This window comes from Lagenorhynchus albirostris, chromosome 1, assembly GCF_949774975.1.
Source record: "Lagenorhynchus albirostris chromosome 1, mLagAlb1.1, whole genome shotgun sequence".
Lineage (NCBI taxonomy): Eukaryota > Metazoa > Chordata > Mammalia > Artiodactyla > Delphinidae > Lagenorhynchus > Lagenorhynchus albirostris.
Genome location: NC_083095.1, coordinates 167,307,156 through 167,331,321, shown reverse-complemented (window position 1 = coordinate 167,331,321; position 24,166 = coordinate 167,307,156). Strand labels below are relative to the sequence as shown.

Here is a 24,166-nt window from a genome sequence, read left to right as displayed (position 1 = left end):
ACTCTATAACCCAGTGAAGAACCAAACTCACCTTTGAAAATAATTAACAAAGTTAGAGGATTTACACTACCTGACTTTAAGACTTATTATAAAGCTATAGTAATCAAGACAGCATGGTATTGGTGTCAAGATTAACAAATAGACAAATATATCAATGGAACAGAATATCAAGTCCATAAATAACCCCACATATACTTGGTCCTGTGTCAAGATCCTACACTAAATACCACTGGAGGTCCACTGCTGTGGCTGCTGGATGAGAGGAAGGAAGTTTTTTAATGCACAAAACCTGTCAAATATACAAGGGAGAGGTTGGCTGCCATGAAAGGAAAAAGCAATATAACTGAAAACTCCAACCCTGAGAGCCAAGCACACAGGGCCAGCCTAAGAGTGAGGCTGGATTAAGACCACAGAGAACTTCTCCTGATGCCACCACATCCAGGCAAGCAAGCACCAAGGAAAAAACACAGCAGTCAACTGCTCAAGGTGGGGTGGGCAAGAGTGTAGAGAGACAACCCCTGTGGTTTAGATAAATGGAAAAGGACAAAAGATGAGGGTGGAGCGGGAGCACTGAGAAGAATCTTCTGCCACTCTAGCCCCCACCCTAAGCACAAGATAAGACTAGAGGAGGGGCTTCCCTGGTGGCGCAGTGGTTGAGAGTCCGCCTGCCGACGCAGGGGACGCGGGTTCGTGCCCCGGTCCGGGAGGATCCCCCCCAACCCCGGTCCGGGAGGATCCCACATGCCGCGGAGCAGCTGGGCCCGTGGGCCATGGCCGCTGGGCCTGCGCGTCCGGAGCCTGTGCTCCGCAGCGGGAGAGGCCGCAGCGGTGAGAGGCCCGTGTACTGCAAAAAAAAAAAAAAAGATAAGACTAGAGGAATTTGAAGCCAATGGTGTTCTGAAGGTAACCACAGCAACAACAAAATCCAAATCCAATTCAACAGCTGACTAGATTGACTCAATCCTCCCCACATCATCAGTTTAGCAGAAGTGTTCACATTTTCAGGCATAAATACTATTTATCTCAGTTCTACACACACAGTTCAGTGTTCAATCAAAAATTATGAGACATACCAAAAAGCAACAACAGCACAGTCCCACTATGAAGAGACAGAGCAGTAAACAAGACTCAGAGTTGACCCAGAAATTGGAACTATCATACTGGAAGTTAAAGTAACTATCATTAATATGTTAAAGGCTCAAGTGAAAAAGATGGACAGGATTCACGAGTAAATGGGGAATTTCAGCCGAGAGATGGAAATCATACGAAAGTATCAAATGGAAATGTTAGAAAATTTTTAAAAAACAAAATGAAGCAAGCCTTTGACAGGCTTATCAGAACACTTCACACAGCCAAGAAAAGAATCAGTAAACTTGCAGATAGGTCAGTACAAATTACTCTAACAGAAACATAAAGAGAAAAAATGAAAGAAAAAAAAAAACCCATAGAAGAGTATCCAAGAGCTGTGGTACAATAGAAAGTAGTCTAATATATGTGTAATCAGAATTCCAGAAACAGAAGAGAATGGAGCAGAAGAAATATTTGAAGAGATAATAGTTGAGAATTTCCACAAATTTATAAAAGATATTCAGTCACATATCCAGGAAACTCAGAGAACACCAAGAAGGATAAATGGCCCCCCGCGAAAAAAAAAACCCAAAAACCTCATGCTAGACACATCATATTCAAACTGCTGAAAAGTAAAGAGAAAATCATGATAAGAAGAATAAAGATACATTATACACAAGGAACAAAGATAAGAATTACAGTAGACCTCATCAGAAACTATGCAAGCCATAGGAAAATGGAGTGACATCTTTACAGTGCCAAAACAAAACAAAACTGTCAAGCCAGAATTCTAATAATCAGGAAAAGTATCTTTCAAAAATGAAACCAAGGGCTTCCCTGGTGGCGCAGTGGTTGAGAGTCCGCCTGCCGATGCAGGGGACACAGGTTCGTGCCCCGGTCCGGGAAGATCCCACATGCCGCGAAGCGGCTGGGCCCGTGAGCCATGGCCGCTGAGCCTGCGCGTCCGGAGCCTGTGCTCCGCAAAGGGAGAGGCCACAACAGTGAGAGGCCCGCTACCGCAAAAAAATTAAATAAATAAATAAATTAAATAAAAGGTGTGGAGAGAGGACAAGAAAAGAGGGGAGGTCGGCACCATGAAAACCACAATTAGGGAAATAATTAAAATTTTCCTGACCAAAAGGTAATCTTGGTCTGAGTTGTCAAGGGCTCATAGAGTTTCCTTCAACAGGAAATCTCAAAGAAAGGGCCCAAGTGCCACTCATCAGGTGGTTTTTCTTTGGATACTTATTTTTTAACTTATTTATTCCAATACAACCTCAAACTTACCACGAAGTTGAAAAGATAGTACAAAGACCTTCGGAATATCCTTTACCCAGATTCGCCAGCTGTTTACATTTTTCCCCATTTGCTTTACCATTCCCCCATCTCTCTAAATAAATCTACATTTATTATACACGTGCACATTCTTCTGAAGCATTTAAAACTAAGTTGGCGACACTATGCTTCTTTATGCTTATATATTTCAGTATGTTTCCTAAGAACACATTCTCTTACCTACCTTCCTAAGAAACAGCACTCTCACATAATCATAGTACACCTATCAAAATTAGGAAATTTAATCTTGACATAATATTATTATCTAATACTTAGTCAATATTCAAATTTTGTCAATTGTCCCATTAATGTCCTTTTTAGCTGTTTTCTTCCTAATTCTGGATCTAATCCAGGACCACGTATCACATTTAGTTGTCACATTTCTTTAGCCTCTTTCAGTCTGGAACATTCCCTTTGCCTTTCATCTTTTTTTCTTTTTTGGCTGCGTTGGGTCTTTGTTGCTGCGTGCGGGCTTTCTCTAGTTCCCGCGAGCGGGGGCTACTCTTCATTGCGGTGCACAGGCTTCTCATTGCAGTGGCTTCTCTTGTTGCAGAGCACGGGCTCTAGGCACGAGGGCCTCAGTAGTTGTGGCACTCGAGCTTAGCTGCTTCGCGGCATGTGGGATCTTCCCGTACCAGGGCTCGAACCCATGTCCCCTCCATTGGCAGGAGGATTCTTAACCACCATGCCACTAGGGAAGTCCCTCTTGATCTTTCTTGATTGTGAATACAGGCCAACTACTTTTCAGAATGTCCCTCAGTTTAGGTTCATCTGATGTTTCCTCGTGGTTAGATTCTAGTTATGGATTTGGGGGAGAGAGACCACAGATGTGATGCTTGTGTCCTGGTCAATGAATCGGATCAGGAGGGATATGACAGCTATTTGTCCAAGTGTTGGTGATGTTACTTCTGATCACTTGGTTCAGGTGGTGTTTGTCAGCTTTCTCCAATATAGTTACCATTTTCCCCATTGTAACTAGTAACTAATTGTGGGAAGATTCTTTAGGACTCTATGTACCAGTCAGGATTGTGGTCCTAAGAATCTAAGAAGAGCAGAACCACCTTGTGCAGCTGTGGGAGCTGGTTACCATCTAGGTGAGCTGTTCCTTCTGTGTCTGGAGCCGGAGCCTCCAGGCCACGGTCTGAGTGGGAAGATGGTCATAAAGTGGGGGAAGCAAGAGCCACCTGGGAGCCGTGAGGCCAAGCTGGATCCCATGTTGGCCTTTCATCTTCCCTCCAAGACTCCAGCTTCCACGAGGAGCGTGTCCAGCAGAAGCTGGCGCTCCTCATCATGGCAGAAGATACACACCTAAGGCCCAAAGGTGGAAGAAGCTGCAGCAAAGAGTCACGGGGCTGGAGGAGCTGTTTGGCCACCCAAGGGAGCCTGCAGATAAGCGACAGTGTGTGAGCGGCAGCGGCCCCCGTCTCCCAAGTGCAAAGGAACATGGATGCTCCTTCCCTCCTTCCAGATTGAACATAAAATCTTTGTGTCACAGGCTAACTGGACACCGTGCAGGGAGGGGAATTTAGGGTGTGTGTGTCCAGCTCAGCTAAACTGACGCAGGGCAAATCTGCCACACTACGTAAATACTATGTCCCTCATTTTTGCATCCATTGTCCTTTTTTCTTATTCCATCATCCTGTCTATATTTATTAGTTAGCATTATACTGAAGGCTTTCTCTTCTCCCCTATTTAGTTATTAGTCCTTTATTTATTTATATTAGCACAGACTTGAGTTTTGTTTTATTTTACTCCTTAATCTGTTATTATATTTGTTTTGACACTCAGATTGTCCCAGATTGGCCAGCAATAGCCAGTTCAACCTGGCCACTAAATCCTTTTGACATGTTGCCATCATTCTCTAAGCCCTTCCCTACTTTCTGGTACCAGATATTCCACGCTCACCTTGTGCTTTCCGTCTCCCGGCCCCGGGTCAGCCTTTTCTCCAAGAAGCTGAGGTTCCTTTTAGTGGAGACAAAGATCTTGGTACTAAATGTGTTTTCTGCTTATATGTCATTGCTTCCAGGCACTGTCAGAGGACACAGGTAGCGTGTGCACACACACTCACGTGTACACACAGAATCACGTATACACAGACGTGTACACACACACTATGATTACATTCTGACACCTCCAACCCCAATTCTATCCCAGCACCGCAGGGTGCATTCCAGTCGTCCCCTCCCCATTTCCATAGTTGTAACTTCTTCCTCCAACAGTGAGGACCCTAGGTTGAGTATGTCTTACTCACTGATGACTGGTTCCAGTAGAGAATCAGGAAGAAAAGGAGGGATGACAGTGACTTCAGACCTTTGCCCTCAGGTTTAACAGCAGAGATGGGCTTGGGAGGAAAATCTACGGATGCTACAAGAAGTCACTACTCATTCACTCAGGATCTGGCCCAGCATGCTTTGCCTTGTAAAACAGAGGTCCTCAACTGTGTGCACAGCACATTTTCTGATCAGTGTGTAAAATTCACTGTTGCTCAAGTGAATATACCAGCAATGACAACATTTGGCAGAAGGGGTGTCGAGCTGGGAGGGGTACTACCTGCTATGAATCTAAGGTGAAGTCAAACCACCACAAAGCAGACTGCATATTTACTGAAGGCTGTAAGAACTCTGAATTATTATATACACCATAAACTTAGGTGCTTTTATACGCAATAAACTATCCCACCCACATAGCAGCCAGCCCTGAAGGATGACCAAGTGAGTTACACATTAGCATGGATACCCTTATGCTGTGGCAGTGGCTCTTTATAACTTGCTGACACGGTCGCCATTGTCTCAATGTTTTAAATCCCCTTGAGTGGGAGGGCGCAAATGTTTGATTTCAGAGAGTGCCACAGACACTCAAAGTTGAAAGCCACCGCCCTAAATGGAGGGGAGTATTTTAAGACTTAGAAGATGTAGAACAATTTGCTGACAAAAATCCCAAATCTGAAAACAACACAGAAAACAGGGAAGACTGAAAAAAGGTGGCCGAGGAAAGATCAATAGATTCAGAACATCATTTGAGGGACTTCCCTGGTGGCGCAGTGGATAAGACTCCACGCTCCCAATGCAGGGGGCCTGGGTTCGATCCCTGGTCAGGGAACTAGATCCCACGTGTATGCCGCAACTAAGAGTTCGCATGCTTCAACTAAGGAGATCACGTGCTGCAACTAAGAAGCTGGTGAGCCACAACTAAAGGAGCCCTGGAGCTGCAACTAAGGAGCCCTCCTGACGCACCTAAGACCTGGTGCAACCAAATAAATAAATAAATATTTTTTTTTAAAAGAACATCATTTGAAATTACAATCAGTGGATTAAGCTGAACTTGAGGACTACACAGCGAATAAAAACGTTTGGGAAGGGATTCAGGCGAAAGAGGTACAACCCAAAGACCAGATGGGAGAGAGAGGAAGATGAAGGAAGTAAACCTAAACAGCCAGATTTCTTCTCTTCACTATGAACTTTGTTCATACAAATTAGTAGGAAATTTTTCTTTTAGAAAACTGGTACATTGAAATAACGATTATCTTATGATCTCATTGAAAAGAAAATGAAAATGTTTGAGTCCACTATAGAAGCCCCGCAAGCGAAAAGAGAACGTTGTCACCATCAGGATGGAGTGATAAAGGACGGCAGGCTGTATGTTATAGTTTTAAAAATCTAATATTAGATGTCAATGGGGCTTTAAAAGAAGAGTCAGGGGTTGGATTAAGAACAAAAAGCAAACAATCCATTTTCCCTCTTGAGACTGGGGAGACCAAAGTAAAGCCTGGAGTGACTAACCCACCGAGCTCAGGTGGGCTCCGGCATGAGGATGCTGACACCTCAGTGACAGAGCCTGAAGCAGGAGGGGAGGGTCTGATAGCCGCCCCAGCAGTGGGCTGGCCTGTCTGCAGGCTGCTGGGCACTTGACCGGAGTGCTGCTGGGCACTCTGAATCTGGCTCCTTCTTTTTTTGTTGTTTAAGATATATTTTTTTTTAATGTGGACCATTTTTAAAGTCTTTATTGAATTTGTTACAACATTGCTTCTGTTTTATGTTTTGGTTTTTTGGCTGCGAGGCAAGTGGGATCTTAGCTCCCTGACCAGGAATTGGAAGGCGAAGTCTTAACCACTGGACCGCCAGGGAAGTCCCTGGAGACGGCTCCTTGTGATTTTGATATCTAAAGAGGCCCACCTGGCCAGCAAGATGTGGCATAAGGGGTCCAGGTGGTGGTGACGCTGAGAGTCAGGTGAATAAGTGTCCTGGTGATTCTGGCAGTCATTCTCTGACATCCAAACCTAGGCCAGCAGCTGGGGAGTGTGGAAACCCAGGGGATGCCCTCTGGAGGAGAAGATGGACAAGACCTGGGCAGAGGGGCAGTCCCTAGTCCAGAAAGCTAGGGTCCTGGACAGAGGCAGCCCAGTCCACAGGGAGCAGGTGAGAAGGATGGTGAAAGCTGCTATTTGGGGGGCCCGTGGCTAGTCAAAGCTGACCCCAGATCCTGCCCGACCAGAGGAAGGCTCGGATTTCTAGGAAGCAGGCACAGGTTCTGTTGGGGTAAATCAAACAAGACTGGCTTATTCGAAGGCTGTAGAAGGAACTCAGCACCACCAGGACACACGGGTGAAGACAGAGACATTTTCCAAGGCAGATGAAGATTCATGTTCTGGAATCCAGCGTCCTCAGCACGTCATGCAAAACTGTGGAAGATGGTCACATTTTCCAGACTCTGTCCCACTCCGGGCGTAGCACAGGCTCTAATCTGGATAGGACACTGTCTCATCCCGATAGGTGACTGAGCCCACCTCATCCATTTGGGAGTTGGGCTGTTCCCAGTACTCTCAGGTGGCTAAATCAGCAGACTTTCAGACTAGCACTGTCTGATCCTAGCCTGTTCCCAAACTCAGATATGAGAACAAAGGACTTCACTAGGTGTCATGCTAACAGCACTAGACGAGCTACGGAGCTGATTGCTGATCTACTGAGCATCTGTCTACAGAGAGGTGCCTCGGAAATGAAATGAAGGTCCAGGATGGGGCAAACCCCAGGACGCTGGTTTTAGCCATCAAGTTTCATACAAAGAAAATCGTAGGGTCTAAATCTTGCTCAAATCTTTCAACTTCCAACTAATTAGAAGGGGGCAATTATTAAGAAAACTTTAATTGTTCTAGTTCTGGCTCTTACCTTCTTTTGGTAACATTCTTCTGATAAAACGTATCTTATTTTTCACTCCACATGCACTTGGTCACATCCACAGTCTGCTGGGAGTGACTTGTGTCTTGTCTCCCAAAAGCCTGTCCAGAAGCCTCCCAAATGGCCTCACAAGTCTTCTCGGCTTCAATTTTATCCTAAGCTGCCCTAACTTGCCCAGAGAAAGGAGAAAATTCCTAACTCTAGGATCTCCTCCCTTTTTCACATTCATTTAGCAGGAAAAGCACTGAATACCCACCCTTGGCATGGTTTAGCCCTCTCTTGCCCTGTGGTCAGCCAAGGTTTCTGACTTCCTGTGGCAGGGTATTTTAAACTCCCCTCCCCCACTTTTTTATTATGAAGTATTTCATATATTTAAAACAGTATATAATATATACACATGACTAATATTCTTCCAGTCCTCATCGGTGTAGCCTTTCATCTATGGCCAGTGGTTACTCCGCGGGGTCGTGGTTAATGCCAACAGCTATTCTGATTGTGGGGCTGAGGGAGGGCTTTCCTGAGGAAGCGATGTTGAACTAAGCTAAGAAGGGTGGCAGGAGATGGCCAGCCAAGAGTGGGTGGGGGAGGTGCATGGTGAGAGGCATGGGGGGACCAGAGGCCAGTGTGGCCAGAGGGAAGAGTAGCTGGAGAGGCAGACAGTGCCGGGTCCAGCAGAGCCTTGATTTTAGTTTTTATTCTAAGAGCAGTGGGCAACCGAGAAAGAGTGAAGTCATCAAACTTGAAGTCATCTGAAGATGATGCCGGCTGCCTTGTGGAAATGGATTAAAGGCTTGTAGGGATAGCAATCCAGAGGCTAAGAGATACTGAGGCTGGAGACTGATGGGAGTGGAGGGCAAGAGAGAGGGGTCTCTATTGATGATCCCTGGTATCTAGCTATGCTGAATGGCTGGTACTTGAGGCAAGATTCTGGACAGCTTCTAGACAGTGGGGGCCCTTCCTCAACATCTTCCACATGCTTGGAATCTGAGGTGTATCCCCAGGGGCCCCTACGATAATCCAGACCCCAACTATAAAGTTATTGACTACCACCCGTGTTCCCTCGGAGCAAGCTGAAATCTCTTCATCTCTCCCCTCTCATCTGCACTTGTGCAGGCATCACGTGCCCAACTCCCACATCTGTGAAACATGCAGACATCTGGGTCAAGAGTTACAACCTCAACTCCAGGGAGCGGTATGTTTGTAACTCTGGCTTCAAGCGTAAAGCCGGGACCTCCAGCCTGACCGAGTGCGTGTTTAACAAGACTGTGAACATCGCCCACTGGACCACTCCCAATCTCAAGTGCATCAGTAAGTGCACTGTCCCTCCGCCCCTTTTGCCAAGGTCACGCAGAGAGCAGACTGCAGTGTGGGCAGCAGAATGAGGTGGCCTTGACATCTGGGTTGAGGACTGAGACTAAATAAACAAATGGGCTTCTAAACACACCTCCGGGAGATGGAAATACATGGGCTTTGGGGTCACACAGTTCTGGGTTCAAGTCCTGGCTCTGCCACTTAACCATCTGTGAGACCTGGAGTGAAGGCCTTAATGTCTTGGATCTCTTTGTTCCTAATCTAGAAAATGGACCTGATGTCAACATTGTGGCTTGTAGGAGGATTAAGAGAAATCTGGTAAATATTAACTATTATTACCTCAGTGCTTTAAGATGATAGAAGCAAGAATTTGGCTACAGACAAAGGTGTGTGCTCACAGCATGCTTGTTTCCCAGAGAGCATTCCCGATTCCTCCCTAGGAGACAGCCTGCAAGGAAATCACTCCCCGTTCTCCTCCCCGGAGAGCAGCGCGGAGACCCACAGAGCAGAGAGCCCCTTGGCCCAGTTATCATGTCTGGGGTCCCGCCAGAGCTCAAGACTGGGTGTGAGGAAAGATCTCCAGAATCCCTTTTTTTTTAACCATCCACAGCTGGATAACCACACCAGAAGTCAAACAATCTTGGAGTGGAAGCCAGTAGTGCTATTTTCAGGAATACTAAGCCCCATACTCTAGAAAAGGAAAGGTTAATCTGTGATCTTCCAAGAGAATGATGATTTAACAAACATTTATTGCACACGTGGTGCATGTCCAGCCGTGATACTTTCTCACGTAGTATTTGTGAAAATTCGCCACTCCTCTCTGGGCAAAGCAGACAAGTGGGGCTGTTCTACAGCAAACTCACAACTGGGGGACTCCTTGAAAAACCAGACTCCCTCTGGCTTTTTGAATCTGTATTGAATCTGTAGCGCTGAGATCGCCCTGTATCCCTTCCCCTCCCGCTGCGTGGCCACCATGCAGGCATCAGAGGCCGGGCAAGGAGGGAGCCTTCTGCTTGTTGCAGAGGAATAGCTGGGCTGGGAACATGGCGCCCACGGCATCCTGGGGCCATTGGAGGGATAAGCTGGGTGAGGACGGGTCTGAGCAGTAACTTCTGGGAGAACACAGGTGTCTTCCTCGGTCTAGTCCGGGGACCCACTGGAACCATAGTCCAGGGGCAAAAATGAGGGCTTTCCACTGTAGGGAGAGTGACTGTTTCTTCAAAGTTCCAATTCCTCTGGGTGAATGAATCGAGGATGGCGAACTGAACAGGGCGGGTTGCAGGCGGGAGAGGAAAGAAGGGGGCGAGGCCTGGAATCGTAGACTTTTAGAACCCGAAGACTGGAGGAACCTTTAGGTCTCATCCCCAAAGCCCCCACCTTTTACCACTAACAGCTGCCTCCATTATTTTCCCCAACCTCTTGTGCCAAAAACAATCCATCGCATAATCATTTATTTTCCCAAGCAAAAGCCAGCGTTATAAAGCTGAGTTGACATCGCTGCTATCATCCCAGCCAAAAATAAAACACACGTGATACTTAACTTATGCAGTCTTTCTGAAAGGCTAGAAAAAAATAGTGCGCAGTCTGTTTGCAATGGGAACTGCAGACTGATGCTTGTTTATCTCTTGTGCTTCTGGCCTAGCCTAGGGAGCCAGACGTGTCCACTTTAAATTTATATATTTATTTTTTATTTACATCCAGTTCTGAAGCCACACCAGTTTCCACCCTCAGGATCATAAATGCCATGTGGTTATCCTCTCTCTAGGAGACCCCTCCCTGACTCACCAAAGGCCACCCTCCACAGCAGCACCGACAGGGGTGACCCCAGAGCCAGACAGCCCCAACCCTTCTGGAAAAGGTAGGAATGTCACAGACTCTCTCCAGACTCTCATCCCCTGATGCCATCCGGTCCACAGAGAACCCTCAGATTCATGGACCACTGCCAGGGTTCCACTGCAAACACCTCTTATTCACGTCAAGAATGAGGATTGACATTAGTTTCATTTTCCCTTTTAAACCAAAGTAGCTTGATAGCCAGGCTTCACAGATACATAATTAATAAGAGTTTAAAATCCACTCTTAATAGGCCAGATCACACTTTGTGGGAGAAATGTAGCCTCAAGAACGGGGGAGGGTCTGAGGTTCTGAATGCCTTGCACGTCAGCCTTGCCAGGTCTCATGGGCGCTGGCAGAAAACCTGACCCTCTTGGGTCAGAGATGGAGGACTTTCCTACCCGGCACCACAGGCAACAGGACTGTCAGCAGGTTTCATCAAGTCCCTCGTCCCCACATGCCTTAAGCAGGCCTAAACAGATGCCCGTACAGGCAGCCTACGTCACTGGAGGGGAAGCCTGAGCAGGAACCTGAGTGTTTCACTGCTGGCATGAACATGTCTGCCTTGTGTTCCAGGGGGAGGCACTGTCTCCACCTTCCAAGGCCATCTAAGCATCCTTGAAAAGACGGTGTCAAGAAAGGGCCGTCAGTGCCCTGCTAGCAAGGTGTGCAGAACCGGGAGAGACCCAGGCAGAGCCGTCTCCCAATAACCTGTGATTGCTTTAGTACAGACGCTTGCATGAAGCTGCCAGGGTTCTGCATTTCCACCGAGTCTTGGGTAAACTCTACCCCAATTTCCTCAGCACCGTCCTGATGTTAAGAAAATCCGAGCTCTTGGAGGCTGAACATCCTGGGACAACGTGCGCTGTATCCTCTAATGCCCTCTCTTGACTCCTGGTTTTCTGTCGCCCATTACCCACTGTGAGGCTTTTCCTGGTCCCCTTCTCCTCCCTTCCCTCCAGGCACAGCCATCCCACTGTGGTTGACCGTGCTGCTCGGGCTGCCTCCCTGGAGAGCCGGTTCTTAACCGTGGATGCTCGTTGAAATCTCCTTGGAACTCTGGGTGGTCTGGGGAGCATCTGGGAATTAGGGTTCTAGAAGCTCTCCTGGGGACCCTTACTTAGGTGCCCAAGGCTGAGAACCACTGCTGAAGGGAGGATGGAGAGGCGGGAGCAAGGTTTCCTCCCAGTTACTTAGCCGATGACACACGGAAGGAAGGGGCTGGAGTACCCAGAATCCCTTTGGTCCAAGTCACACCTGGTTTGGGTGGCGTCCCAGAGCCTTGCCTTCATGCCCCAAACACTTGGCAGACGCAGCTGCATAGTGAAACCTCAGACATGAGATTGATCTCCCAGGCAGGTACCATGGCCACGGGTGCCCACCCATGCTCTGCCCACGTGGCTGGGAGAGCGTGGGGAAGTGGCCCGACTGTATGGCCCGACAGCCCGGGATGCGGGGCTCACAGCCACCCTTGCACACCCTCTGCTCCAGGGCTGGGCTCCTAAGCACTGTGCTGTCACAGTGGAAGACCCATTTTTCACAGAAAGAGAACAGCGGAGTTGTGCCACCACACTTTACACTTTGGGGCAGCCGTTGGCTAGTGAGGGATGGGGAGGTAAAGGACCTAAACATAAGGCAGGTGGCCCACCCTCCCCGAAATGGGGGCCAAGCCAGGACACATCCCTCAGGGCAAATCTCAGGTTCCCCTGATTTCAAATGTTTTGTGCAAACATGTAAAAAGTAAACTAAAATCAGCATCCCAATGTCTTTTGGCCAGTACAGTTCCACTGTTTATCTGAGCTGGGTCTCCTAGTAAACGCTTCTCTAGTGCCTGGTTCTACTCAGATCTTTGGGATGGTTAGTTTATGTGCCCCATGATAAATAACCATAAATCCTCCAGCGTCCTCAAAAGCCCCTTGGCCATTCCAGATGGATGAAGATGTTACCCACTCAAGGGGTTTTCCCCCAGAGCCGTGGAGGAGTTTGCTGGGGGCGGGCTGGCTGGGGCAGGCTCACGAGAGCCGGTGTTAGTATACTCTCTTCCAAAGCCAAGAAAAGACACTGTTCTCAATATTTTCGTTGTCCATGTCTTGCACTTCCCTGCAGAGCCAGCTTTTACTTCCAGGTCAGACACCACAGTGGCCACAAGGCTGGCTACTGGACCAGGCTCCAGGCTGATGCCATCCAAAGCTCCTTCTGCGGGGACCACAGGGGTAGTCAATAATGAGCCCTCCCAAGTCCCAGCTCAGACAACAGCCAAGGCTCCGGAACACACCCCCTCGGCCTCGCAGGACCCGCCCGGTTAGTGCTGGCTTTGCGTGCTGGAGGAGAGGGCAGCTCCCACAGGCTGCTTCTGAGTTGCAGATCCTGAGCAAGCGGATCGCATCACACCATCCAATCCAAAGTCAGGATGACTGAGCAACCCTCTTGCCTCCTGCTCTCTGCCACAGCCTTGGTTCTCTGTGCTCCACCCTGGCTCAGCTCAGTGGGGACAGAAAGCCTGTCTCCTACATGTGACAAGCCTCCCCGTATTAATTCACATGGCAGAGCCTTTGCCAAGAATCAGAATAAGATCTTCCTCCTCCCGACATGGGAGGCCAGAGGAAGCTTTCCTTGATCTGGAATCACAGTGTGTGGGATGGGGGAGCGCTCGGTAATCGGCATCTTCTCTAAGAGCGTATCTGATTCTTAAGCATGGCCCAGCGTCAATCAAATCAATGACCCTGGTTCTGTGCTAAAGTGAGGCTGGTTTTGCTAGCCGTGACTCTCTCAAGGCTTTAAGATGGGAGCCAAATTGTCCAGGATTTGTCTTGCTTAGTGAGAAATTAGTGCCTTTAGGACCATGGCAGTAACTGAGCTGCAATCTCTTCTCTGCAGGTGCATATCAGTACAATCCCAGAGCTGTGACTGGTAAGTATTTTCCTTTGTCCTGGTGGTGTTTATGCTCAGGGCATCTCAGTACCAGGGTGCTGGGCGGACCTGGCTTATGCCTGCTGTCCCAGCATGGTCACCAACAGCTCCCTCTTTCACTCTCAGAAGTGTCTCTGTTTAGATAAGTTACATGATCGCCCTGTTTATGGAATTCTAACTTGACTATTTATCTTAATGTCGGTAGTTTCTCACTGTCAGGCTACTGGCGTAGAAGCCAGAGTTGGTGCATCCCATTACGCTGCCGTATTCATTTAGTGCACGAGGAGTAAAGGGTTTATCTTTCAGACTGTATTATACCTCTCATCTCTCATAGCTGAAGTACATTTGCTGCAGTTTATATGCTCAGCCTTTAACAGGAGCTACCCCTATATTATGTCATTCATCTATTCAAACAATATAAATTGAGTTCCTATCCTGTGCCAGATATGGTCCTAAGCTGCAACGAAACGCAGATTTCTCATTAAAAAGCAAATGGCACTTTACATGCCCTTCAGCTTACGGAAGGTTAACGGTTTAATTTGATCAATTAAGTATTTATTGATTACCCACTCTGAACCCAGCAGAGTGCTCAGTACTGGAAGAAACAGAAACCACTGCCCAGGAGTAAGGAATTGACATTCTCACTTCAAAACTGCCTTCAGCAGATGCAGGCACACGGCACATCAAATACACTACCCCGCGGCTTAACTAGTTTGCACGGACTGCCAAGAAATGACGATTCCCTGGATGTTCACAGAGGACACATTTAAAATTGAAGTATAGTTGACTTACAATATTACATTAGTTTCAGGTGTACAGCATAGTGATTCAGTAATTTTGCAGATTATACTCCATTTACGTTATTATAAGATAATGGTTATAATTCCCTGTGCTGTGCAGTATATCCTTATTGTTTATCTATTTTACGTATAAAGTTTTGTATCTGTTAATCCCTTACCCCTAATCTGCCCCTCCCCCTTCCCTCTCTCTTTTGGTAACCACAAGTTTGTTTTCTCTGTGAGGCTGTTCCTGTTTTACAAATACATTCATTTGTATTATGTTTTTAGATTCCACATATGTGATATCATACAGTATTTTCTCTTTCTCTGTCTGACTTATTTCACTAAGCATAATATTCTCTAGGCCCATCCACACTGCTGCAAATGGTAGAATTTCATTTTTTTTTTTATGGCTGAGCAATATTCCATTGTATATATATATATATACCACCTCTTTATCCGTTCATTTGTGGATGGACACTTGGGTTGCTTCCATGTCTTGGCTTGGAAAATATTGCTGCTATGAACATTGGGCTGCACGTATATTTTCAAATTAGTATTTTCATTTTTTCCAGACATATAGGCAGGAGTGGGATTGCTGGATCATATGGTAGTTCTGTTTTTAGTTTTTTGAGGAAGCGCCAGACTGTTCTCCATAGTGGCTGCACCAATTTGCGTTCCCACCAATAGTGTAGGAGGGTTCCCTTTTCCCTGCACCCTCTCCAGCACTTGCTATTTGTAGACTTCTTGATGATGGCCATTCTGACCGGCGTGAGGTGACACTTCATTGTGGGTACAGAGGACCCTTTCATCACCCACACTGAACAGTGGCCACTGGCCACCTTGGCCGCCTTCCCCCAGTGTAGACCCAACATCACTGTAGGTTGAAGTCAAGGTGGGGGCTCCTGGCCCTTCCGGGCTCCTGTGCAATCATCCACCTTTTCTCCCCTCTTTCCTCTGTCTCGCCAAATCTCTTTTCCTTTTTCTCCAATCCATGTGCCCCCTAGGAAACACAAAAGGGTGGAGAACGTAGCAGTTGATATATTAATCCATTGTTTTGGTGATTCTGGTTTCTTTACTAAATTTGCCTGGAAATAACTGAGGAAGAGGCCAAGTTCAAATGGCTGAATTCAAATTGCTGTGTTATATCATTGGCTCAGGGGCGCTCTTCTCACTTGAGTTGGAGTCTGCAGTTTCTATTCTCAATAAGAAGAAACACGAAGCAGCATTGTGAAAGTGGAACTACAGTTAACATCAGCTTGCCTTTTCCAATAAATCTCTCCATGAACAGTAAATGCATGCCAACCTGATTAGTCAACATGAAGGAATAGTTTAACGGAGTCACATAAAAAAATTTTGTCTTTTAGTCATAATGATGATTAATGTTAAGTCTAAAAACTCAAAACAAATTCCACTAATTTCCCATGTTTTCCATTACTTTTTTTGGAACAACTTTTCTATGCTTATTTTTATTTACTTAGGTGCAACTAGTTATGTTTCTGTAACTTTAGTGTCTCTTCTGATTACAATATCATTGCAAAAATATCAGGAAAAAAAACTTTTTAAAAAAGAAAATAAGGTTATCTACAATCCTGAAGTATTACCTAATACTTTGGTATATAGTCTTCAAGACTTTTCTGTGCGTATGGATACACACATGGCTTACTGGAAATTTTTTTTTGTTTTTATGTCAACCATCTTTTTTTACTTAAGACATTGTAGCCATCTTTCCACATTAACAAATGTAGATTTCATAGTTTTAAAAAGCTGAATAATATTCCATTGTGTGGGTATGCCACATTTTAATTTTCTACTGATAAGAGATTTAGATTAACATTTTAAAAATTATTTTAAACAATACTTTAGTGAATACTGTATATGTATTTCCTATTTCCTTAGAATAAATTTCTAGTAGTGGACTTAGAGAGTCAAAGGAAACGGTCTTCTCCAAAGCTTCTGTTACACGTGCTAACTGCCCTTGAGAAAAACTTCACCCACTTCCTCTTCTATCCTGCAGAGAATCTGGGTATTTCCCCTCATATTTAGCTGTTCTTCAGGAAAGTTCTATTTTTAAGGCCACGTCATGGGTGATTCATCCTTGTACGCACGGCTGTGTGCTGTCCGTATAGGTGCAGGTCTGAAAAGCTCAACAATTCAGGAGATGAATGTGCCTCCTGGTCCACAGTGAGATTCCTGGGTCCCCAGACGGTCGGGGCTGTCATCTTACACACAGGGCACATAGGTGATTCTTTTGCAGGGAGATTTCACAATAGTAAGGCAAACTGGCCAAATCTGCTTGGCGCTTATGATTGATACAAATGTTTTAAAGATAGTTCTGTTCAGCTTGCCCTCAGGCTCAGCCCTCTCGCTTCCATGTGAAGATCCCACCCTCCCTAACAATCTCAAGCCATGGTGCCTCGGGTCCTCCACCCTCAAGTCCCCCTCCCAATGCTGGTCCTTTCAACTCCAACGAAACATGTGTTTCCCTTGTCCTAAGCTGTTACCTTATTCTCTTCTAATCTGTAACACCTGCCTCATGACACCCTTCTTAACACCACCGTAAAAAGTTGCAAGTAAAAAAACATAGTAAAGATGAAATTGGAAGAAAAATGGCACTGCCTTCTATTGTTTCTAAATCAGGATTCTGTGAAGGTGGAGAAAAGGGGGACATTGTGGCGGGGACAACTGAGGAGGATCCCTGACCTATTTACCCACCTTCGGGTTTACAGCAGCTTCCTCTCCTCCTGGGGTGCTGGTGCCCTTGCCCTGATGCTCACGCCCAGCTTCTGATTGCTGAGGCCCTTACTTCCTCCTCCGGCCTCACTCCTGTCCCTGCCCAGTCACCCATGCCACACTGATCGGGAAGGACGAGGATAAAGATAATGCGAATGGGGACGGTTTGTACTGGCAGTGTTGGTGGGAAAGGAGTGTCCTTTGTGCCCAGACGTAGAATAGGCTGAACAGCTGGACCTCAGGGAACTGTTAGTAACGGTGAGCTGGCTAGGAAGGCATCTGGATCTCGCTGCAGGAATGTAAACTGTAAAGAATTTTCAGTCTCAGAAACAAATCTGCTGCCGGACCTTCGAGCTCAATGCCAACTCAATTCTGCTCTCTTTCTAGCGGCCATCTCCACGTCAGTCGCCGTGCTCTGTGGAGTGTGCGTGGTATGTCTTCTGGTACGTTACGTACGTTACATACGGTCAAGGTGAGTAGACAGAAGACTCACACCGCACAAGATGCTTCCTCCCCCAAGAAAAGGGCTGCATGGATGACCCCGGGCCTGCCCTGTCCAAGGAAGACCCCCTTTCCTGGCTGTAGACACAGGCACTTCCATGCATGCTGTCTGTGTTTGCCAAAAGGAGTGTCGGGGCTGAGCGGTCACTGAGTCGGGCCTGTGCCCTTCACTTTCCAAAGCAGCCTGCAGGCCACTGGTCAGAACCAGGCAGCCAGAAGCCAACAGATGACACGGGGCCAATTCACCGAAAGCCGATTCAGAAAGAAAGAAGGTTCCAAATAACCAATCTGATGGATCTGCAATTCTGATGATACAGTCACGAATGTATTCTTCTTGAATGTACTCGTTAAATACAGATATGCTTCCCCATAAATAGGTTCATTCATGTTGGCCTTGGAATTTCTAACACTTGAAATTCTATATTTCAGCAATAGTGGCAAGATTGCTTCTGCCACTTGCTGAAATTTCAGTTTTTATTATTTTTCTAATCTTTACGCATTTTTACTATTCCTTCGTAAAAGCCTCAAGTGGCATATTAGCCTTGATTTTGTACTTCCATCAGTTAGTAGACAGTATTTTAGAATTCCACAGTGATATGGCTGTTCCAGACATATCAGGTGTGTTGAAACTAAACTTTTGGTCACTAGTTATAAAATATTTTTTTCTAAATATTATCTCAATACAAAGACTATATCACCCTTCGAGCCTAACTTTGACAAAATGAACATTCCATGAAATGCTACTGTAAAGCCAAAATGAAAAACAGCCATCAAAAACTTCACACAAATCTTCAAAAGCTGTTAATACCACCCCAAGCAAAAGAAATGCCACAAACCTCACAGTTTAGAAATCAAAGTAAGGTTGATATTTTACCTAAAAATTCATCAAAAAATCCCCCCAAGTGCTAAAATATTAGCAAAACAGAAAATGACTTTTAAAAGGATTTTAAGAATACCATTACAAGTAAATAATTTCCACATAAAATGTTGTATTTGAAATTACATTCTTAGGAGATTATAATGAATATATATGTTTTTTAATTTCCTTCCATTATTTATTTTAGTCTTTGGGTGCACCCCACAGCAATGTGGGATCTTAGCTCCCCGACCAGGGATCAAACCCACGCCTCCTGCATTGGAAGGCAGAATCTTAACCACTGGACCACTGGGGAAGTCCCAATAATGAATATATTCATTGACTATATTAGAAAAGAATATATACACGATCTTTTTTAAGAATACATTAAAATATATTTTTTAAAGGGATTTGTAAATTTGATATATATGGCCAATAAATATGCTCATAAAAGGAAAACATCAATATTCACTCAATATATTATGGAAAATCATAAATATATCTATAAGAAGAATTGGTAAACCTGATAAGTGTGACTACTTGGGCATTTGGTGAGTCGATTCTTGCCATAAACTGATAATTTGCAAATAAGTTATTAGGCAGATTTGTCATTCAACAAGTTGGCTTTTAGAAAATTGTTTTTGGTAAATTGGCCTAGAGTCCTAATTTACAGTTTAGCCCTCACTCCAAGGAACTCAAAGTGCTTACTCTAAAATGTCCTAAAAGTTGCTTATCCTCAGGAGGTAGACTGTATAATCCACAGACCCACATACTCAGGGCCTAAAACACATGTCCAACGACAGACAGGGAACTGTGGAATTAAGATGCTCTGCATCCCCTACTCTTGGCTTCTCAAGGACTGATTAATATGTGGTTTTTTCTTTGTTTTTTTTTTTAAATTAACTAATCTTTTTCTTTTTTATTTTTTTGCTGTACGCGGGCCTCTCACTGTTGTGGCCTCTCCCGTTGCGGAGCACAGGCTCCGGACGCGCAGGCTCTGCAGGCCATGGCTCACAGGCCCAGCCGCTCCGCGGCATGTGGGATCTTCCCGGACCGGGGCACGAACCCGTGTCCCCTGCATCAGCAGGCAGACTCTCAACCACTGTGCCACCAGGGAAGCCCTAACTAATCTATTTCTTTATATCTGGCTGCGTTGGGTCTTCATTACTGTGCACGGGCTTTCTCTAGTTGAGGTGAACAGGGGCTACTCTTTGTTGCAGAGCATGGGCTTCTCATTACGGTGGCTTCTCTTGTTGCGAAGCACGGGCTCTAGGCATGTGGGTTTCAGTAGCTGCGGTACGCGGGCTTCAGTAGTTGTGACTTATGGGCTCTAGAGTGCAGGCTCAGTATTTGCGGTGCATGGCTTAGTTGCTCCGCGGCATGTGGGAGCTTCCTGGACCAGTGCTCGAACCCGTGTCCCCTGCATTGGAAGGCAGATTCTTAACCACTGCGCCACCAGGGAAGTCCAACATTTGTTTATTTATTTAACACTTACTAAGTAAATGTCAGGAGCTGTTTTAAAAGCTTTGTAACCATTACACCATTTTTATTAAGACTGTCACACCTGGCTTAGCCGGGCTCCTGGTGACTCACTCCTTCCACGGTGCCTGGCATTTGAACCACCACCTTTAGCAGAGGGAGGATTGGCAAGGTGTGGGAGGCCACTCCAAGAGCATTGGTAAACTTTGGTGGACAAAGGGCTTAAAATACAAAATAAGATTTAAATACCACCTGTGAGTGGAGGCAATCTAGGTGCTCTCCATCTGAACACCTAGAATGAACTATCTTTTGACCTAATCTCTCTTTTCAAAACCTGTGAATTACCTGCTTTACAGGCAAGCTTACCAGATACCCAGTGTTGAAATGGAAAGCATGGAGGTCGTGCCAAAGACTGGGGGAACCGACGCCAGAGGGGAGGGCACAGAAAACGAACCACACGACCTAGGAGGCTCCAGGGGACGCCAAGGACAGCAAAGGCCACAGTGAAGGCCCAGCTCTGCTCCAGCCAAAGAGGACCTAGAGAAGCCTTGGGGTGGCGGCCTTGGGGAAAAGCCCGCCAGGGTGAGAAAACATCCTGGTACCATTTTACCAACTGGCCAGCTCAGGCACCGCCCGTATGAGTGGGTTCTCTGGGTTCAGGACGGACACTCGCTCCCTGCCCTGGGGCACAGGGCCCAGTCCCCAAAGTCCCAGCGGTCGACACTTTCCCAGGAGAGAATGAAGGTCTCAGGTCTTACTATCAGGGCTTTTATTTCATCATGACATTCATTCAGAACAGGCTTATCCACTCGACTCTCTCTCCCATTCCTCACCCGGACCTGCAGTTTACAAAGAAAAGAAATACGCTCGAGGCTCCTCCTGGCTTGGGAGATGTTTACGAGGATGACACCAGCATTTCAGCTCCTAAAACCTCTCTCTCAGCTAGGTGCTCTGCACACATTGAAAGGGAACAGAGAGACTGTGCCCAGTGAATCCTCTTGACTTAAACGTTCAGAAAGAAAACTGAACTTGGTGACATTTTCTATAGATGTGCATTTATATTTATATCCTTGTCTTTTATAGCTACATATTATAAGATTTGTATTTTGAAATTGTGTCTTGTATAAACAAAATAAAATGTCTATTTTCAATACAAAAAAAAATGCACTGAAAGAATCACGAGAAATGTACCACAAATAAAAAAAGGAGATCAGGAATGCAGAGTCCCAAATGGTTGAGTTCAGCTTTTCTTTCTCAAAGGAGAAAAAAAAGTCTTGTCTGAATCCGAGTCAGATCACAGTTTTGGAGAATTTTTAATAGCATTTCCACGTCAGAAGCAACGGGTGGCAGGTTGTGGCCCAGGCATGCCTGGTGCACACACTGTCTCTTTCTCTACAGTGTTCTTTTCTTTCATGCTTTGATGCTTATAACTTTTGTTTATAAAATCATGGGCCTGGTCCCACCTCCTCTTTTTACAGATGGGAAAAGCTGAGGCCTAGAGAAGTGACTTGCCCAAGGCCATGCGGCTCAATTAATGCCAGAGTCTGAACAGAGTCTGAACAAGGCAGGTGCAGGGGTAGGTCTATAAACCAGGTGTCAGCTGCCCCATCACACGGCACAAACATACAGGAGGTGGGGCATAGGCACAGCAACAAATTCACAAGCTGCCGCGGCTCTCAAAGTACCATTTCTTATAAACTTCTTCATGTCATGAATTTAGATGGCTTCATCAAAAGTAGGGCTTCCCTGGTGGCGCAGTGGTTGAGAGTCCGCCTGCCGATGCAGGGGACACGGATTCGTGCCCCAGTCCGGGAAGATCCCACATGCCGTGGAGCGGCTGGGCCTGTGAGCCATGGCCGCTGAGCCTGCGCATCCGGAGCCTGTGCTCTGCAACGGGAGAGGCCACAACAGTGAGAGGCCCGCGTATCGCAAAAAAAAAAAAAGTAAAGGAAGGGGGACTTCCCTGGTAGCACAGTGGTTTAGAATCTGCCTCCCAATGCAGGGGACACGGGCTCAAGCCCTGGTCTGGGAAGATCCCACACGCTGCGGTGCAACTAAGCCTGACTATTGAGCCTGCGCTCTAGAGCTCGCAAGCCACAACTACTGAAGCCTGCGCACCTAGAGCCCATGCTCCACAAGAGAAGCCACCGCAATGAGAAGCCTGCGCACCGTAACGAAGAGTAGCCCCCGCTCGCCACAACTAGAGAAAGCCCGCACACAGCAACGAAGACCCAACGCAGCCAAAAATAAATAAATAAATTTATTTTTTTTAAAAAGTGAAGGAAGGAAGGGGAGGAATTTTAAATGGCTGCTTTGGGGATTTCAGAGCCACACCATTTTCACTACCTGCAAATATCTGTTTCAACAAGTGGGAAAACTCATTGCTAACACATGAGCTGGGCCATTCTATTCACTATTGGCCTTAAGTACTTGATTATCCTGAACCTGCCTGATTACCTAAACTTCTTGCTTCTCTCTTCAGCTGCTTGCCCCTAAGTTTCTAGAGTTTACCATTAACTGGATCCAGTTTGTTCTTACAAGAATCTTTAAGTGTATGACCCTTGTTATTTTAAAACTAATTAGACAGGAAAAAAAAAAAGAGCAGATGTTCAGTGGAGCCAGGAATCTGAAAGGTTTCTATGGGATGGAAGAGGGCTGAGTCACAGGGATAGTTCAAGGATTTATGGTTCAAAATCACCATCATCTTTGGAAGAGTGAGTGACATGATGACCTCTGGGGGGCAGCGGGGTGCTGTTTTGAAGATGCAGAATCACCCGGTTCAGGTCCAGCACGGAAGTCTGCGATCTACCAGGCACCAACCAAGTTCAAGCTGGGTAAATTATATGACAAAAATTAGATCTAGACATAGAAGCAGGGCTGGGTGGAGCTGAGGTCTAAAAGGACCAAGAGGGGTTGGGTAGGGACAGATCAATCAATCAATCAGGACCTTTTTTCTTTCTTCCTTTTTTTTTTTAAGTCTAAAGGGGTAAAATGAATTCTCTTACCAGGTGGTGTAGTCCTTCTAGGGAAATGTTTAAGTAACCTGTACGATGCCAGAACATACCATGGCCTCAGAATTTATCCATCAAGCAGTGATGAACATCTTGAAAAGAACTGTGCTTTCATCTTTGAATTCTCAGAGACTGACGCAGTGCCCTGAAGGTCATTAACAGATGCTAGATCAATACACTAAAAGATTCCTAATCACAGTAAGGCCAAATTTTCTGAGACAGGGTAGCAGGTTCTCAGGCAAAGCTACAAAGGAAGTGATCTGGGAGGCACTCAGCCACTTGTCTTTTTGCACCCATCTCCCTAGCCTTCTTTGACAGCTCCAAGCACTGCTTCAAGTTCTACATCTGGCCCCTATTTTTACACACAAATAGTGACTGACGCCCAGAGGGCTTGGCCTGGGAGGACACAAGGTGACCTGGAAGTGAGGAATAGACATGGAAACCGTAACAACGTATGCTGGAAGGGCAGATAAACGGTATGCGGGGGTCTCAGATGCACCTCTTATGTGGCATCAGGACCCCCTTCCTACTCCCTCCCACCTGCCCCCACCTGTAGGCTGCCTGCGAGAGTTCTCCAAAAACTACCACTTCCCCTCTCCTACCCGGAAGCCCCAATCCAGCCAACCTGGGAGGGTCCTGCAGAAAGACCTGGTGTGCGGTTACCTCCTCCAGTTACCTGTCACCGCATCACAGGCCACCCCAACAGCAGCTCTGCACCACCACTGTTACTGTCTCTGGGGGCTGACTGGGCTCAGCCAGGCAGTTCTGCTCTGTGTCGTCAACTCGGCTGCATTCAGTTAGTGGCTGGGCTGAGGTGAAGGTCTAAGAAGGCCTCACTCACTGCCTGGGGCCCCAGTGCTCCCCTGTGTAAACTCTCCACGTGGCTAGCCTGGGCTTCCTCACAGCATGGTGGCCTCGGGACAGCCAACCGCTTACAGGTGGCTGAAAGAAGAGCCACCAGGCCCCTCAGAGGTAGGAGCTGGCACACTTGATGGGCACATCTGTTGCATTTTATTGGTCAAAGCAAGTCGCCAGGCCACCCAGCCCCAAGGGGAGGGGGATGACAAAAAAGGAGGAAAGGAATCAAGGGAAACCATCTTTGGAGATTATACCAGAGTACTTCCCAGGGGCACCAGAGAAGTGGCATTTATCTTTCGATTCTTGGCACTTCATAAATCC

The 24,166-nt window shown here is 46.4% G+C and overlaps 1 protein-coding gene across 2 annotated transcripts in view; it reads left to right on the top strand.

Annotated features, from left to right (window-relative positions):
* IL15RA (interleukin 15 receptor subunit alpha) overlaps positions 1 to 21,194 on the top strand; it is a 29,092-nt gene extending 7,898 nt beyond the window's left edge. The window contains exons 2-7 of one of the 2 annotated variants that reach the window (XM_060159680.1): positions 8,688 to 8,882; positions 10,651 to 10,743; positions 12,825 to 13,019; positions 13,596 to 13,628; positions 17,528 to 17,612; positions 20,333 to 21,194. In XM_060159680.1, coding sequence (XP_060015663.1) covers positions 8,688 to 8,882; positions 10,651 to 10,743; positions 12,825 to 13,019; positions 13,596 to 13,628; positions 17,528 to 17,612; positions 20,333 to 20,483 — 752 coding nt within the window. In that variant the 3' untranslated portion in view covers positions 20,484 to 21,194. The remainder of the gene's footprint in view (positions 1 to 8,687; positions 8,883 to 10,650; positions 10,744 to 12,824; positions 13,020 to 13,595; positions 13,629 to 17,527; positions 17,613 to 20,332) is intronic. The other variant, XM_060159689.1, reaches the window with a different exon arrangement.
* Positions 21,195 to 24,166: the final 2,972 nt, after the last annotated feature.